This window comes from Manacus candei, unplaced genomic scaffold (assembly GCF_025592945.1).
Source record: "Manacus candei isolate 608988 ecotype Guabito, Panama unplaced genomic scaffold, ASM2559294v1 h1tg000115l, whole genome shotgun sequence".
Lineage (NCBI taxonomy): Eukaryota > Metazoa > Chordata > Aves > Passeriformes > Pipridae > Manacus > Manacus candei.
In genome coordinates, this window is record NW_026138163.1 from 649,592 (window position 1) to 662,461 (window position 12,870).

At 54.8% G+C, this 12,870-nt stretch overlaps 1 protein-coding gene across 1 annotated transcript; it reads right to left on the reverse strand.

The window, feature by feature from the left end:
* Nucleotides 1-1,215: 1,215 nt before the first annotated feature.
* LOC127461939 (gastrula zinc finger protein XlCGF49.1-like) lies at nucleotides 1,216-9,272 on the reverse strand. Its single transcript, XM_051770141.1, has 5 exons — nucleotides 9,169-9,272; nucleotides 6,103-6,296; nucleotides 4,463-4,541; nucleotides 3,620-4,274; nucleotides 1,216-1,315 (listed from the first exon to the last, which is right to left on the reverse strand). Exons 3-5 carry the CDS (start codon nucleotides 4,512-4,514, stop codon nucleotides 1,216-1,218), a joined length of 807 nt encoding a protein of 268 aa, XP_051626101.1. The 5' UTR covers nucleotides 4,515-4,541; nucleotides 6,103-6,296; nucleotides 9,169-9,272.
* Nucleotides 9,273-12,870: the final 3,598 nt, after the last annotated feature.

The following is a 12,870-nucleotide window of genomic DNA, read 5'->3' on the forward strand; positions in this document are numbered from 1 at the left end:
GCAGTACAGATGGCTCCCTACTGCAGATTCCAGCAGCTCCAAGACTGGCTGTGCAGGGCGTGGAAGACCCGGCCTTTTCCACAGGGCAGTGTCTGCCTGTGCTGCTGCAGCTCTGTGGGGAACTGATGCAGGAAGCTCCATCTCCTGGGGCCACCTGAGCCTGTGGGGAAGATGCCTCTTCCCTGCAAGCACCTCCTATGAGCCCAGCATGGGAATATTACATCCATGTTATCACACACAGAAGCCCAGGAGGTTTTTTTGGTGCCCAGTGTGCACAGGGCCTTGGGGAAGAGGAGAAAAGGGCTCCCCATGCTCAGCAACACTTGCCCCGCTGTGCAGCGTGACAGCAAAAGACCAGCAGGGGAGGGGGCGCTGGGAGGCCAGGAAGGGGTGAGGTGCTGTGGAGGCCCTGATGGGACAAGGGAGCAGGAAGCCTTGAGGGGAATCTGTGAGGGGGTGGGTGGCAGAAGGCTGCAAGGGGACATACTGGGAGCAGGCCCCGAGGGGCAGGGTGGAGGGAAAAGCCCCCAGGACTTGGGGGGCAGAGGCCATAAGCAGCCCCCAGGCAGCCACCTCCTTCCCTGCCAGCCAGCTGCTCTGGTGCTTTCCCGAGGCCTCTCCCAGCCCTGTGGCAGAAGCCCTGGAGGCCAGGCCTCAGCAGCAGGGTGGGCACACCCCCAAGGTGGCCAGGCTGGCCTGGCTGGGGACAAGGAGGGCAAGGGGGCCCTGCCAGGGCATGTCTGCCGGGTGCTGCCAGCGAGGGGTAGTGGCACAGGCAGGGCTGGTGGCCAGCCCGGGCCCCCACGGCTGCCCAGGCCACGGGGCTGTGGCCAACACCCCTCTGAGCCAGAGCTCTGGGCCCACAGAGCTGCTGCCACCACGGGCAGGGCGCTGGGCTCCTCGGGCAGGCCTGTGCACTCGCTGCTGCCCAAGCGGCTCCGCCCCACAGACAACAGCACCAGAGGCTGCCCAGGAGCAGCAGCACCCACAACGCCTGGGCCTCCTCACCCAGGCACCCACACCCGCCAGGACACCAAAAATGGGCAGACTGTGGGCACAGTTGCATCCGCTTTGGCAAAAGGCTTCAGGGCAAGTGGCCACCACAGCTTTCCAGTGACTCCCCAGCCTCACAGCAACCCTTGGCAGCTCCAGCTGCAGCCTGACATCCTGACTGACTTCAGTGGCCCTGCTTGAGGCTGGACACACCTTCCACACTCAGGTGTCCCCAGCCAGCGCCACTGGTGCTATCCTCAGAGACTCTGCTGGGACACCAGCCTCGGGCTGCAGCTGCTCAACCTCTCCTCCACGCAGGCACCTTCAAAACACGGGCATGGGCTTCTAAACTCTACGTCCAGCACTTGAGGACAACAAAGGAAGGAGCAGAAGCTGAAGCAATACAGGGCCTCGTGTGGTGGATCTTCAGGGATGGAGCTGATGGGGGTTTTGTGCTGCTGTTAATCACTTCCACCCCAAAATCATGCCAGGAAGGAGCAACAGCTTCTGCCTTCTGACAGATGCCAAGTCTTGCCACCAATTGCTCCAGCTGCTGCTCACAACAGCCGCCTGCAAGAGGGCAGACCTCAGTGCCCCTTGGCTTTGGCTGCCCTTTGGCAGAGAAGTCCCCCAGGGGCACAGTTCTTTGGGGCAGGAGACGGGCAGCAGCCTTGCCAGGACTTAGGGTGATGGCAGGTCTCCCTCGGCCAGGACTTACCAGGCTGTCCCTCAAGAATCCCGGGAGTAGGCAGGGAATGCTGAGCAGAGCAAGCCCTGCCCGGATGTCCCATCGGGAAGACACTGTTCTAGGGGGAATTCACTGTCTCTACTAACTCTTTCTGACTGGCTTAATGACTCAGCCATGGTGTGTCCCTGTCACTCAGATGCCTTCTTGGCTGCACCTGACATTGTGATTCATGTGACTGACAATGCCTTTAACATCCCTGTGAGTAATCCTTGTTATTTTAGTTGTAGCACAGATCAAAATGTATCTACCCTCCATTGATCATTAATAATTCCCATGGGCAGAAGAGCCAGACTGTGGCTCCCAGGGAACCTAAGCAGAAGCTGGGAGGATGAGGCAGGATACAGTGAATTAAGGAAACTGTGAAATGCAGAAATCCTCAGTGGGTGGCTGATTGCTTGGATCATCTCTGCAGCAATCCCGGCAGCTGCCGCAGCCACGGCTCCTGCTGCACTGGCCATTCAGTGCAGGCCATGCCTGCAGGGCCAGTGTGTGGGCACTGTGGCAGCATCAGGAGCAGGGGTTCAGAATCTGCCTGGTTTCAATATTCCAAGTCCTCAGGAAGTACATGGGACAAGCCCCAAGACAAGGAGCCCGGGTCCTGGCCCTCTTGGCCGTGAACTCTGCGTGTCCAAACAAAACAGGGGCAGAGGTGGGACCAAGCGGAGTCACTCTGCACCTGCCCTGAGTTCATGGGAATGCAAAGGGAGGATGGACCTTGGCTGAGTGCTTGGAGAGAGAGAAGGTTGTTTCTCCAAGTGGAAATGCTCTTTAACCAGCCTGCATGACCAGCCTGTGTTTTTCTCTGGTGGCTGAACACAGCCAGCACATGAGGGGAGGGGAATGTGTGGGATCAGGGCACTGCTTTGGGGCCATGCTGGGAATTCTGGTGGACTAAAAGACAAACACGGGGTGCTGCTCATGAGAGAAGAGGAATAAAAGGGGACACGGAAAAATGTCGGCGGACAAGTCCCGCAATGGAACTCTGTGTGTGCAGCCTCATTTTCTCCCTCAGCATCCACAAGAGAGGAGGCAAAAAGTAGTGTTTGGGACCCCAAAACTTTCTTGGGGGGGGAAACTGGGGATTGAGGGAACAATGGGAAAGTGGGAGGAACAGGGAGAAGGGTAGAAAAGGGGGGATTGTCTGGTAGGTCCGATGGCCCCATGGGGGTCTTTGGGCACAGGAGGGGTTGGAAAAGAGGGGGTGCCCCCCCTGAGCTCCCAACTTACTGTGAGGTGCTGGGGGCTGCTGAATCCAATCTCAGAGTTGGATTATGCCAACAGTTTCAGTTTAGAGAAATTACAGAGGTGTGACTGAACCACTTTTGTCCCCCAGCTTTTAACGATGGCAAATCAGATCTATTGATAAAAAGGAATTTATTTAGGGTTCCAAATGATCAAACAAAGGATCTTCATCAGAATTATTTACTGCACAATACAAACACTAAAACTACCAGGAGTACAGGATAAGACAGTGTTCTACCCTAAAGAAATTGTTGAAGAAATTCTACTAAAGTTGGCTTAAAAGCAATAGTTCTTAATTTGAGATGGATGTAACTCCCCCTCCAGCAGTGACCTTGGTGGGGCCCCAGCCAAGGCAGGAAACTCCACACACCCTCAAGAAGGGTTCTGTTGGAAGAACCTGCCCCTGTGAAAGGGGTTGAAAGGGATGGACTGACAGTCACTGGACTCCAGGGGTTGCCTCAACATCAGGGGGTTTATTCAGGGTGGAAGCAGCAGCTGAAGCTCTTCCCACAGTCGGGGCAATTGTAGGGCTTCCCTTACTGGTGGGTCTGTTGGTGTCTGTTCAAGGTAGACCTCTGAGTGAAGCTCTTCCCACACTTCCCACACTTGTAGGGCCTCTCCCCGGTGTGGATGCGCCGGTGGGTGATGAGGTTGCCATTCTGTTTGAAACCCTTCCCGCAGTCGGTGCAGCGGAAGGGCCTCTCATCCGTGTGCGTCCGCTGGTGCACGAGGAGATGTGAGCTGGTCTGAAACCTCTTCCCACATTCTGAGCACTTGTAGGGCTGTTCCCCAGTGTGGATGTGCTGGTGGGTGCGGAGGTTGGAGCTGTCACTGAAGCTCTTCCCACATTCCTCACATGTGTAGGGTCGTTCCCCACTGTGGATGCGCTGGTGGCTGAGGAGATCAGAGTTGTCTCTGAAGCTCTTCCCACATTCCCTACACATGTAGGGCCGTTTCCCTGTGTGGATGTGCTGGTGCCGGATCAGGTGGAAGCTGTTCCTGAAACTCTTCCCACATTCCAAGCACTGGAAGGGCTTCTTTCTAGTGGGATGTTGCCTTGGGACCACGACCTTGGAGTTCCTGCTCAAGCTCCTGCCACCTTCCCGGCACAGGCTGGCTCTTTCCTCCTCAGAGCACCCTGGGCTGGCTTTGGAGCCCCTCCTGCGGGGGGATCTCCGGCCCTTTTCCTCCCTGCTGCCTTCCTGCGCCGGGGAGCCCTTCAAAACGGCCTCTCCCACCAGGGTCTCACGGGGGGATTTGTCCTCCGCGCTCTCCCTCCTCAGCTCGGGGCCTGGGGCAGGAAGCAAGAAGGACAGGCAGGGGATTTGCCTCCGGCCCACAGGGAAGGCCAAGGACATCCCCCCAACTCCGGCCCCGGCAGGACGGCGGCGCCAGCGGGGTTGTCCTGCAGCCGGGGCCATGCTGGGCTGACAGAGCCAGCACAACACCTGCCCAAAGGGACACTGACTTCCTCCTCACCTGCCTGGGGGGCCCAAGGCATCTTCCTCTTCCTTGCAGCCTCCTCCTCCATCCGACCAAGCTTTGGGAAGGACAAATCCTGATGGGGGGGAAAACAAGGGCTGAGCGCGTTGGCTTGGGGGTTCCTCTTGCCCAAGTCCATTTCTAGAACTCACTGGGCATCCTGTGACCATAAATACCTCCAAAACACCAAGATTCAGTCCAGAAAAACCCAAACCACTGAGATTTAGGTAGATTCAGCCCAAAAAAATGTGTTTAATTGGGAGGATGATGGAAGTGAGGTCATTTCATGAGCACTTGATTGAGTTGCTATATTCTAATCAAAAGCTGTATTAATGTAGTATCATTTAAAACTCTCCAGGGCTGTTACTGGAGGTTCTCTGGCCCCCTGCCAGTTCAAGGCTGTTTCTCCAAACCACCAAACCAAGTGTGCCAAACACCCTGGTTGGTCAGTGCCGGCTGGGGCAGCGGGCACTCAGTGAGGGGATGAGAAAACTGCACCCGGGGCTGGGCTGAAAGAGGCTTCAGCACCACTTCTGATGGTCCAGGGGCAGCATCTGGCTTCTCCCAAACAGAAAGATGGAACTCGTTCCTCTGCATGGAGTCAAGGGCAGGAGCGTGACTCCTGCTGCACAGATGGAATGGCAGAGGATCCCTTGGGTCCCCAGGATGGATCAGCACTCAGGGACTCAAACTGCCTTTGGGCTCAGGATGCAGCTGCCAGCACAGATTTCACTTCAAAGTCTACAAGGAGTCAAGCTCTGGAGAGGAGATTGTGCCCCATGGATGGGATTGAAGAGGCTCCCTCAGGTCCCCAGAAGGAATCAGCAACCAGGAATAGACACAAAAGGTCCCCCTGAAAATTTCAGGGAGACTGTCTTGTAGGGAGGGGACAGTGTCACCCCACCAGGGCAGGGCTGGCAAGTGGGAGGCTGCTCCAGGGCTCTGCAAGAGGCCTCGTGCTCTGCTCGGCCCCACCACTGGCTGGTACCAACAACCCCGGCTGCCCCCGGCCCTGGGCAGCTCTGCTGCCACAGGCTGTGCCCTCACCGTGGCCCTGCAATGGCCCTGCCTGTCCCTCACCCGTGGCCCTGCCTGTGGCCCTGTCCCTTGGCTCTCTCTCTGCCAGCTCAGTGTGGGGCACACGGGCTGGGGGTCCCTCCCAAGCCCCCCGGGCAGCCGGCGTTGGCTGGGGGGATGTGAGGGCTGGGCCTGCTCAGCACAGCCCCGGCCTCGTGCCCAGCGCCTCTTTCCTGACCCACACAAGAGCTTCCCGGCCCCCCAGGGCTCCCCTGCTGCTGCCTCTGCTCCTGGCCCTGCCTTTGCTGCTCCCTTGGCTGGGGCAGCGGCTGCAGGGGGGGATGGCAGCAGCTTCAGCTCCACGGCACTTCCTGGGGGGAGCTCAGCCCGGGGGCACGGGCAGGGACCTGATGGGGATGGACAGGGGCCCAGCAGGGACAGCCAGGGCCTGCAGGGGAAGGCACAGGCACAACCTGGACCCCCACACTGCCACTGCTGTCTCTGCTCCTCCTTGCAGGCTCCGTGGCCAGGCACAGTTTGTGTTCCTGGGTGCCCACCATCTCAGCACTTGGAGACGCTCAAATCAGCGCCCGCAGCTCTGCAGCAAAGCCCCAGCTCACCTGGCACACAGGGGATGGACACAGCACCTGCTCGGGGCTCTCACGGCTTCTTGTCTTCCCCACCACAGGGCTCTCCTTCCTCAGCAGCACCTCTGCCTTGCACTTATTCTCAGCCTCACCTCAGGGACAGCTCTGGGCTCACCTCCGTGCCACTTCTCAGCCTCACCTCAGGGCCTGGGCTCAAGGACAGGAACCTGCAGGGAGGGGACATCAGGTGCAAGCTCAGGGCTGCCTGCTTGCACTGGCCTCTGGGCTTCTTTCTCCTTCTACAACCAGCCCACAACTCAGCCTGCTTTTCTAACACCACACATTTACAGACTAACCTTGGAGATCGACATGGACAGACATCTCTATCACCCTGGGGATGGAGCCTCAAGCATGTGCTGCCATAGGAATGGCAATCAGAGAATCACAGAATCAGACACGTTGGAAAAGACCTCCGAGATCATCAAGTCCAACCCCTGATCCAACCCCGTTGTGCTTCCCAGACCATGGCACTGATGCCACATCCACTCTCACCTTCAACACCTCCAGGGACGCTGACTCCACCCCCTCCCTGCCCAGCCCATTCCAAGGCCTGATTACTCTCTCAGCAAAAAATTGCTTCCCAATATCCAACCTAAACCTCCCCTGGCACAGCTCCAGACCCAGCCCTCTTGTCCTACTGCTGCTTCCTGGCAGAACAGCCCCATCCCCACCTGGCTCCAACCTCCTGGCAGGGACTTGCAGACAGTCAGGAGGTCTCCCCTGAGCCTCCTCTTCTCCAGCCTCAACACCCCCAGCTCCCTCAGCCTCTCCTCACACCACTTGTTCTCCAGAGCCCTCCTGCCTTCCAGCACATCAACACACCCCCAGCTTGGTGTCACCTGCACATTTGCTGATGAAATGCCTGGTTCTGCAAGATCTGGAAATACTCAAGGGGCAGCAGGACCAACTCAGGGGCCTGGGGGGATTGGGGGTACAAACCAGTACAGACCAGTGCAGACCAGCACAGACCAGCACAGACCAGTACCTCCTCACTGCTCCCGGGATCTCTCCTGGAGCTGGGCCACCTTGTCCTGAGACATCTGAGCACACCCCCCCAGTGCCCTCCCAGTACAGCCCAGTGCCCCCAGTACAGCCCACTGTGTTCCTGTCCCAGGGTGTGGGTGATCCTTCTCTGGGGGTGTTGGAAGGGATTTGAGGGGGGGCTGTGGGAGATTTGGGGGGATCTGGGGAGTTTGGGTGGGGATTTGGGGGTCTTGGAGGCATTGGGGGTCAAAGGGATCTGTGTGTGGAGGGGATTAAAGGGAAAATGGGGGTTAGGGAACATTTGGGAGTGGTTAATAGAGCCTGGGGTGGGAGAGGAGGGGCTGCACCACAAGCAGGTGAACCCTGAGATCCCCCTTGGTGTCCCCACGACCCTCTTGGTGTCCCTAATTCCCCTCTTGACACCCCAAGATAACCCTGGTGTCTCCAGCATCCCCAGGGCCTCTCCATGGCCATTATTCCCTCCTTGACACCCCCAATTCCACTGTCCATAAACCCCTCCCCACTGTCCCCAAACCCCATCCCTAATGTCCCCAACCCTCCATCTCACCCCAGGAGCCCCCCCATTGGACCCTATGACCCCAAAACCGCCCCCCCCACGCTCACAGAAAGGCCAAGGGCATCTGGGGACACACTGGGGACAGCTGAGGGGATTTGGGGGGCACTGGGTGATTACTGGGGGATACTGGGACACACTGGGGAACCAGGGGGCACTGGGAGGGACTGGAAGGTTACTGAGGGATGCTGGGAGGGCACTGGGAGGGACTGGGGAGGTACTGGGGGATTACCAGGACACAAGGGGAGACACAGACAGGTTACTGGGCAATACTGGGGGATCACTGGGCCATACTGGGTGGCAGTGGGAGGTCACTGGGACACACTGGCTGGTCACTGAGGGGGTTACTGGGCCATACTGAGGGTCACTGGGAGGTCACTGGGCAATACTGGGGGCACTGGGATCCCCAGATGTGGTACATCTCCCCCCTGTATTTTGGGGGGCACCCACAGGACCCCTCCCCTGAGGGCTGGGAGATCCCCTGAACCCCACTGCTGGGCTTTAGGGGACCCTCCAGCCCCCCTCCCTGTGGGGTCTCTGTCTGCTGAGTTTTGGGGGTCTCTGCGGTTCGGGGGGGGAATTGGGATCCCCTTTCCCTGGGGTTGGTTTGCCGACACAGAGACCCCATAAAATCCTCTCAAAACCCCTGAAATCCCCTCAGAAATCCACCTCTGGACCCATCAAAACCTCCTTAAAGACCCCACAAATCCCCTCAGAGACCTCATCCCCCTCCAGGACCCCCTAAACCCTCTCAGTGACCTGCAAAACCCACTTGGGACCCCCCAGGCCCTTTCAGGGACCCCAAAAACCCCCTCAGGGACCCTCAAAACCGTCTGGGACTTCTGAAACCCTCCTAGAAACCCACAAAACTCCTTCAAAGTCACTTTTCCAAAGCCTCCCATGACCTCCCAATTCCCTCGGAGTCTCCAAAACTCCCTCAGGGATTCCCAAACCCCTTCAAGGACCTTCAACCACCTCCCTAAGTCCCCTCAGGAAACCAAATCCCCTCAGAGACCCTCAAAAACCTCCTTAGGGACCCCTAAAAGCCCCTAACGGACCACAAAACCACAGAACAGCAGAAGAACCTTTTGTAAAGGAGGGCAGCAAAGAATCTGAGAAGGAGGAGAACAAGGAAAAACCGAACCAAAGCAATAAAATCATCCTGACCCTTGCAGTTTTTCCTTCACCTTTTTCTCACTTTTCCTTTTTTCAGGGTTCTTTTTTTCGTTGGGTGGTTCTGATTTTTTTTTTCCGAGGGACTTTATCGGCAATCGAATCACCCTTCCGGGTTCTTGGGAGGCCCCCGGGTCCCGCGGCCCCCAAGACGGTTCAAAGGCCCTGCGCTCTGACCCTCGGGAACCCTCGAACCCCCGCGCTAAACCCTCCCGAGCCCTCCAGCCTTTCCCCCCCCAGCCGCGCTCCCCGCAGCCCCCGAGGGGATCCCCAGACCCCGCTCTCCCGCACCCCCCGCCAGCTCTCACAGACAAAGGCAGGACCCGCCGCCATCACCGATTCCCGCTCTGCGCGCGCACCGCCTTTAGAGAACACCGCCGCAGCCAATCAGCGCGGGGCCACGCCCCCTTACGTCTGCCGTCACTCCTGCGCGCCGCGCGGGGCGGCACGGGAGTTGTAGTCCTTGCGGCGGATCAGAGCGGCCCTTTGCTCGTGAGCGGAGTGAGGATAATACTTTTTTGGTTTTATTTTTTTTCCTGTCTTTTCTGTTCCTTCTGTTTTCTCTTTCTTTTTTCCTTTTCTTTTTTTCTTTCTGCTTCCTTTTTTCCTCTTTTTTCTTTTTTCGTTCTCGTTTTCTTTTTTCTCTTTTTTCTTGTTTCTTTCTTTTTTATTATTTGTCTCATTTTTTCCTGTTTTTCTGTGTTTTTTTTCTCTTTTTTCTTGTTTCTTTCTTTTTTATTATTGGTCTCATTTTTTACTGTTTTTCTGTCTTTTTTTTCTCTTTTTTCTCCTTTTTCTCTTTTTCCTCCCTTTTTTTCTTCGTATGGCCTTTTTGTCTTTTTTTTTTTTCCTTTTTTTTACATTGTTTTCTATCAGTTGTACTTTCAAGGAAGATTTAAACAAAGACCAAAAAAATCTCCAGGTACAAATCCCATGACAACAGATAATCTGCCATTGTTCCAGGTCCAAGAGAATTCCCAAGATCACAAACACTGAGATGTGAAGGGTACCCACACAAAAAACAGCTTTCCCTGCTTTTTTCCACAGCTAAAGCAAGTGTGGAAGGGGCACTTGGCCCCAGGCAAGATGCTTTTACACCAACTTTAGGCAGCCCAGAGTGGATCTGCCTGGCAAATGGGATTATGCCCATGCTTTCAGGGACTATTTCCACAGTACATTGAGGGAAAACATTGAGGGCCATTTCTTCATCTGCTGAAGGGATGAGAAGAGGGGGGAGCAGGTGCTGTGGCCCCAGAGCTTCTCTCTGCTTTGGGGACACTTCTGTGTTTTCCTCTGTCCATTGAATTCCCAACAAAGAAGGAAAAAGCTACAGGAACTCCAGTCTGGAGTGCTCAGGACATGTGGAAGCAGGGGAATTTTTCTTCCCAGCTGGGACTGAGAGTGCAATTTCACACTCCTTTGGAGAGCATTGACTGAGACATCCCATTTCTGCCCAGGGATCTCCAAGCGGGAACTCAATCCGGGCTCTGGGCAGGTCCTTGCAGGGGCAGCAGCTTCCTCTGCACATTTGAGGGGATAAAGCTGCTCTAACCCTGCCCTCCAACTACTCCACAGCAATTTAGGACCTCTGAGGACAGTTCCCCACTGTTTCCAGCCCAGCAGAGACCTGAACACATCCTGTGGGCACTGTGTGACCACCCCTGGCATTAACACCCTGCAGGAATGAAGACACTGACTGTAAAGACACTTGTCTACCTGGAAACCTCAACTTTGTTTGCTACTATACAGCAATAACATTTTCTATTCATATTGCAGCGACAGACTTAATAAATAGAATTGCATATATTGTGCTTTAGAAATTAAAATGCATTCCAAAGTCAGGCAATGCTAAACAATGAAAGTCTCGAACCCTCCCCACCAAACCAGCCCCACTTTCTGGTTTCAGAACCAGCCCACTTCCTCACTCTCTTCACAAAGGGAGAAACTCTCTCTTTCCACCTCTGAAACAAAAATTCCCTCCCCAAAAGTGATCAGAAAGAGTCTACTTAGGCACTACTGCAAATGGAAGTTGTCTAATAGCCATTCCTTCTAACTCAGGTAGGGGAGGAGGTGAAGAAAGTCACAACAAATGTTTGGATTCCTTCCTCTTTGACGTCTTCTCTTCCCTGTCTGATGCTCTGGGACATGTGCAGGGGGGTCAGCATCTCTTCAAAGATGGTTCCTTTCACATCAGAGCCCCTCAAATTGGCTTTCTGGAGGTCACAACCTGATAGGTCACAATTGGGAAGGGGAAAAGAAAAAGAAGTGTCAATGGAATGCACCCAGAACTCTGTTCAAAGCTTTACTGGAAGTCCATTTACCTGAACTCCATTGTACTCTGAAGCTGGAGAGGTCAGCCAAAAGCCAGCAATCCCCCAAATTACCAGCTGACTATAGCAGAGAAAGGAATAGGATGGAAAATGAATCCCAACTCACTTCCAAATCAGTTCCTGCCAACGCTGCTCCCCTGAGGTTACAGTTCTTTAGTTTGGCGTTTCTCAGCGTTGCAACTCGGAGGTTCATTCCTGTCATCTGACTGCCCTCCATGGCCACTCCTTTCAGGCTGGCACCTGGAACACACACAGAAAGGAGTTCTGTGAGGAAAACCAGTCAGAAACACAGCAGCTGCACACTGGTGCTGCCTCAGAGCTGTGTGAACTGGAGGAGGACAAGGGGATTTGGGGCTGAGATGGTCACAGACTCAGTGCAGCCCTTGTGGGCCCTTCTCAGGGTTGGACAAACCACAGCTGGACCTTTTCTGGGCCATAGAAATGTACAAACACAGGCTTCAGCTTAACAGGTCAGCCCTCTCCAGGCTGGCACAGCACAGGTTGGCATGGGCCAGGTTGCAGTGGCTCAGATTGGCCACCTTGAAGTTGATGCAGCAAAGATCCAGGTGGGAAAGATCTGCTCCACTGAAAGTGAGACCCTGGAAATCCCAAGGAATAAACCCCCCAAAAAGGTTACAGAATGGAAGGGGTAGGTCTGGACACAAAGTTATCATCATTGTGTAGATAGGTGTGCATTAATATTTACAGTGTATAAATATCTAGGTATAAATATATGAATAGAAATGTATTAAAATATATCCTGTCTATAAATATAGACAGATACAAGATAGATACAGACACACACAGGTCCTGGGAGGAGCTGAAGACACCCCACCAGGGAAGGGGGCTTCTAAAAAGGAGGGAGAGGGACTTTTGATATGGGCCTGGAGGGACAGGACAAGGGGCAATGGTTTTTCAACTAAAAGAGAGCAGGGTTAGATGGGAGACTGGGAAGAAATCCTTCCCTGGAAGGGTAGGGACAGGCAGGGATGGAATTCCCAGAGAAGCTGTGGCTGCCCCTGGATCCCTGCAAGTGTCCAAGGACAGCTTGGATCAACCTGCTCTAGTGGAAGGTGTCCCTGCCCATGGCAGGGGGTGGAATGAGAAGACCTTTAAGGTCCCTTCCAACCCAAACCAGTCCATGATTCTATATAGACAAATACACACAAGACCATTTATTTTACTACTTCAGACTAATGAAATCTAAATGCAAAGCTCTCAAAAATTGTCCTTGGTTCATTTTATATTTAAACAAATGTAAGGGGGGTACTTTTGAATTAGATGATCAATGGAGCATAGAGGCGTGAGAAAGGAATCATATTAGGATGTGAAACCAGCCAGAGTATGGTACAATGTAACTTCATGGCACAAGCGAATTGTAAGGTCCATTGTGCTTTTTAGCAAGTCAGCCTGATATCCCCTATTATCAGAGCTGAGTTCTTCCTTGGTTTGGCTACATATTGCAAGATAGATACATCTACCCTTGAAACACAGTGGGAGAGGTCATCCATAGGGGTGAGAAAGATGATGATGGGAGGAAGATTCTGTGGGCAGGGGTCGCTGGCCCCTTGCCCTACAGCAGGGCATGCACAGACTGTTGCTATCAGGTGATGAACAGGCGGGGTTTGGCTGCCACTCAGGCATCACCTTATACTGGGTACTGGCCCTACGTGGTGTAAT

Bases quoted from the DNA above. Each gene is read 5' to 3' on its own strand.
- LOC127461939 (XM_051770141.1), bottom strand. From the start codon at position 4,514: ATGGAGGAGGAGGCTGCAAGGAAGAGGAAGATGCCTTGGGCCCCCCAG. The intron at 4,275-4,462 runs GTGAGGAGGAAG...TTCCTGCCCCAG, and splicing joins GCCTTGGGCCCCCCAGGCAG to GCCCCGAGCTGAGGAGGGAG. The intron at 1,316-3,619 runs GCGCATCCACAC...CGTGTTTTGAAG, and splicing joins GGCAACCTCATCACCCACCG to GTGCCTGCGTGGAGGAGAGG.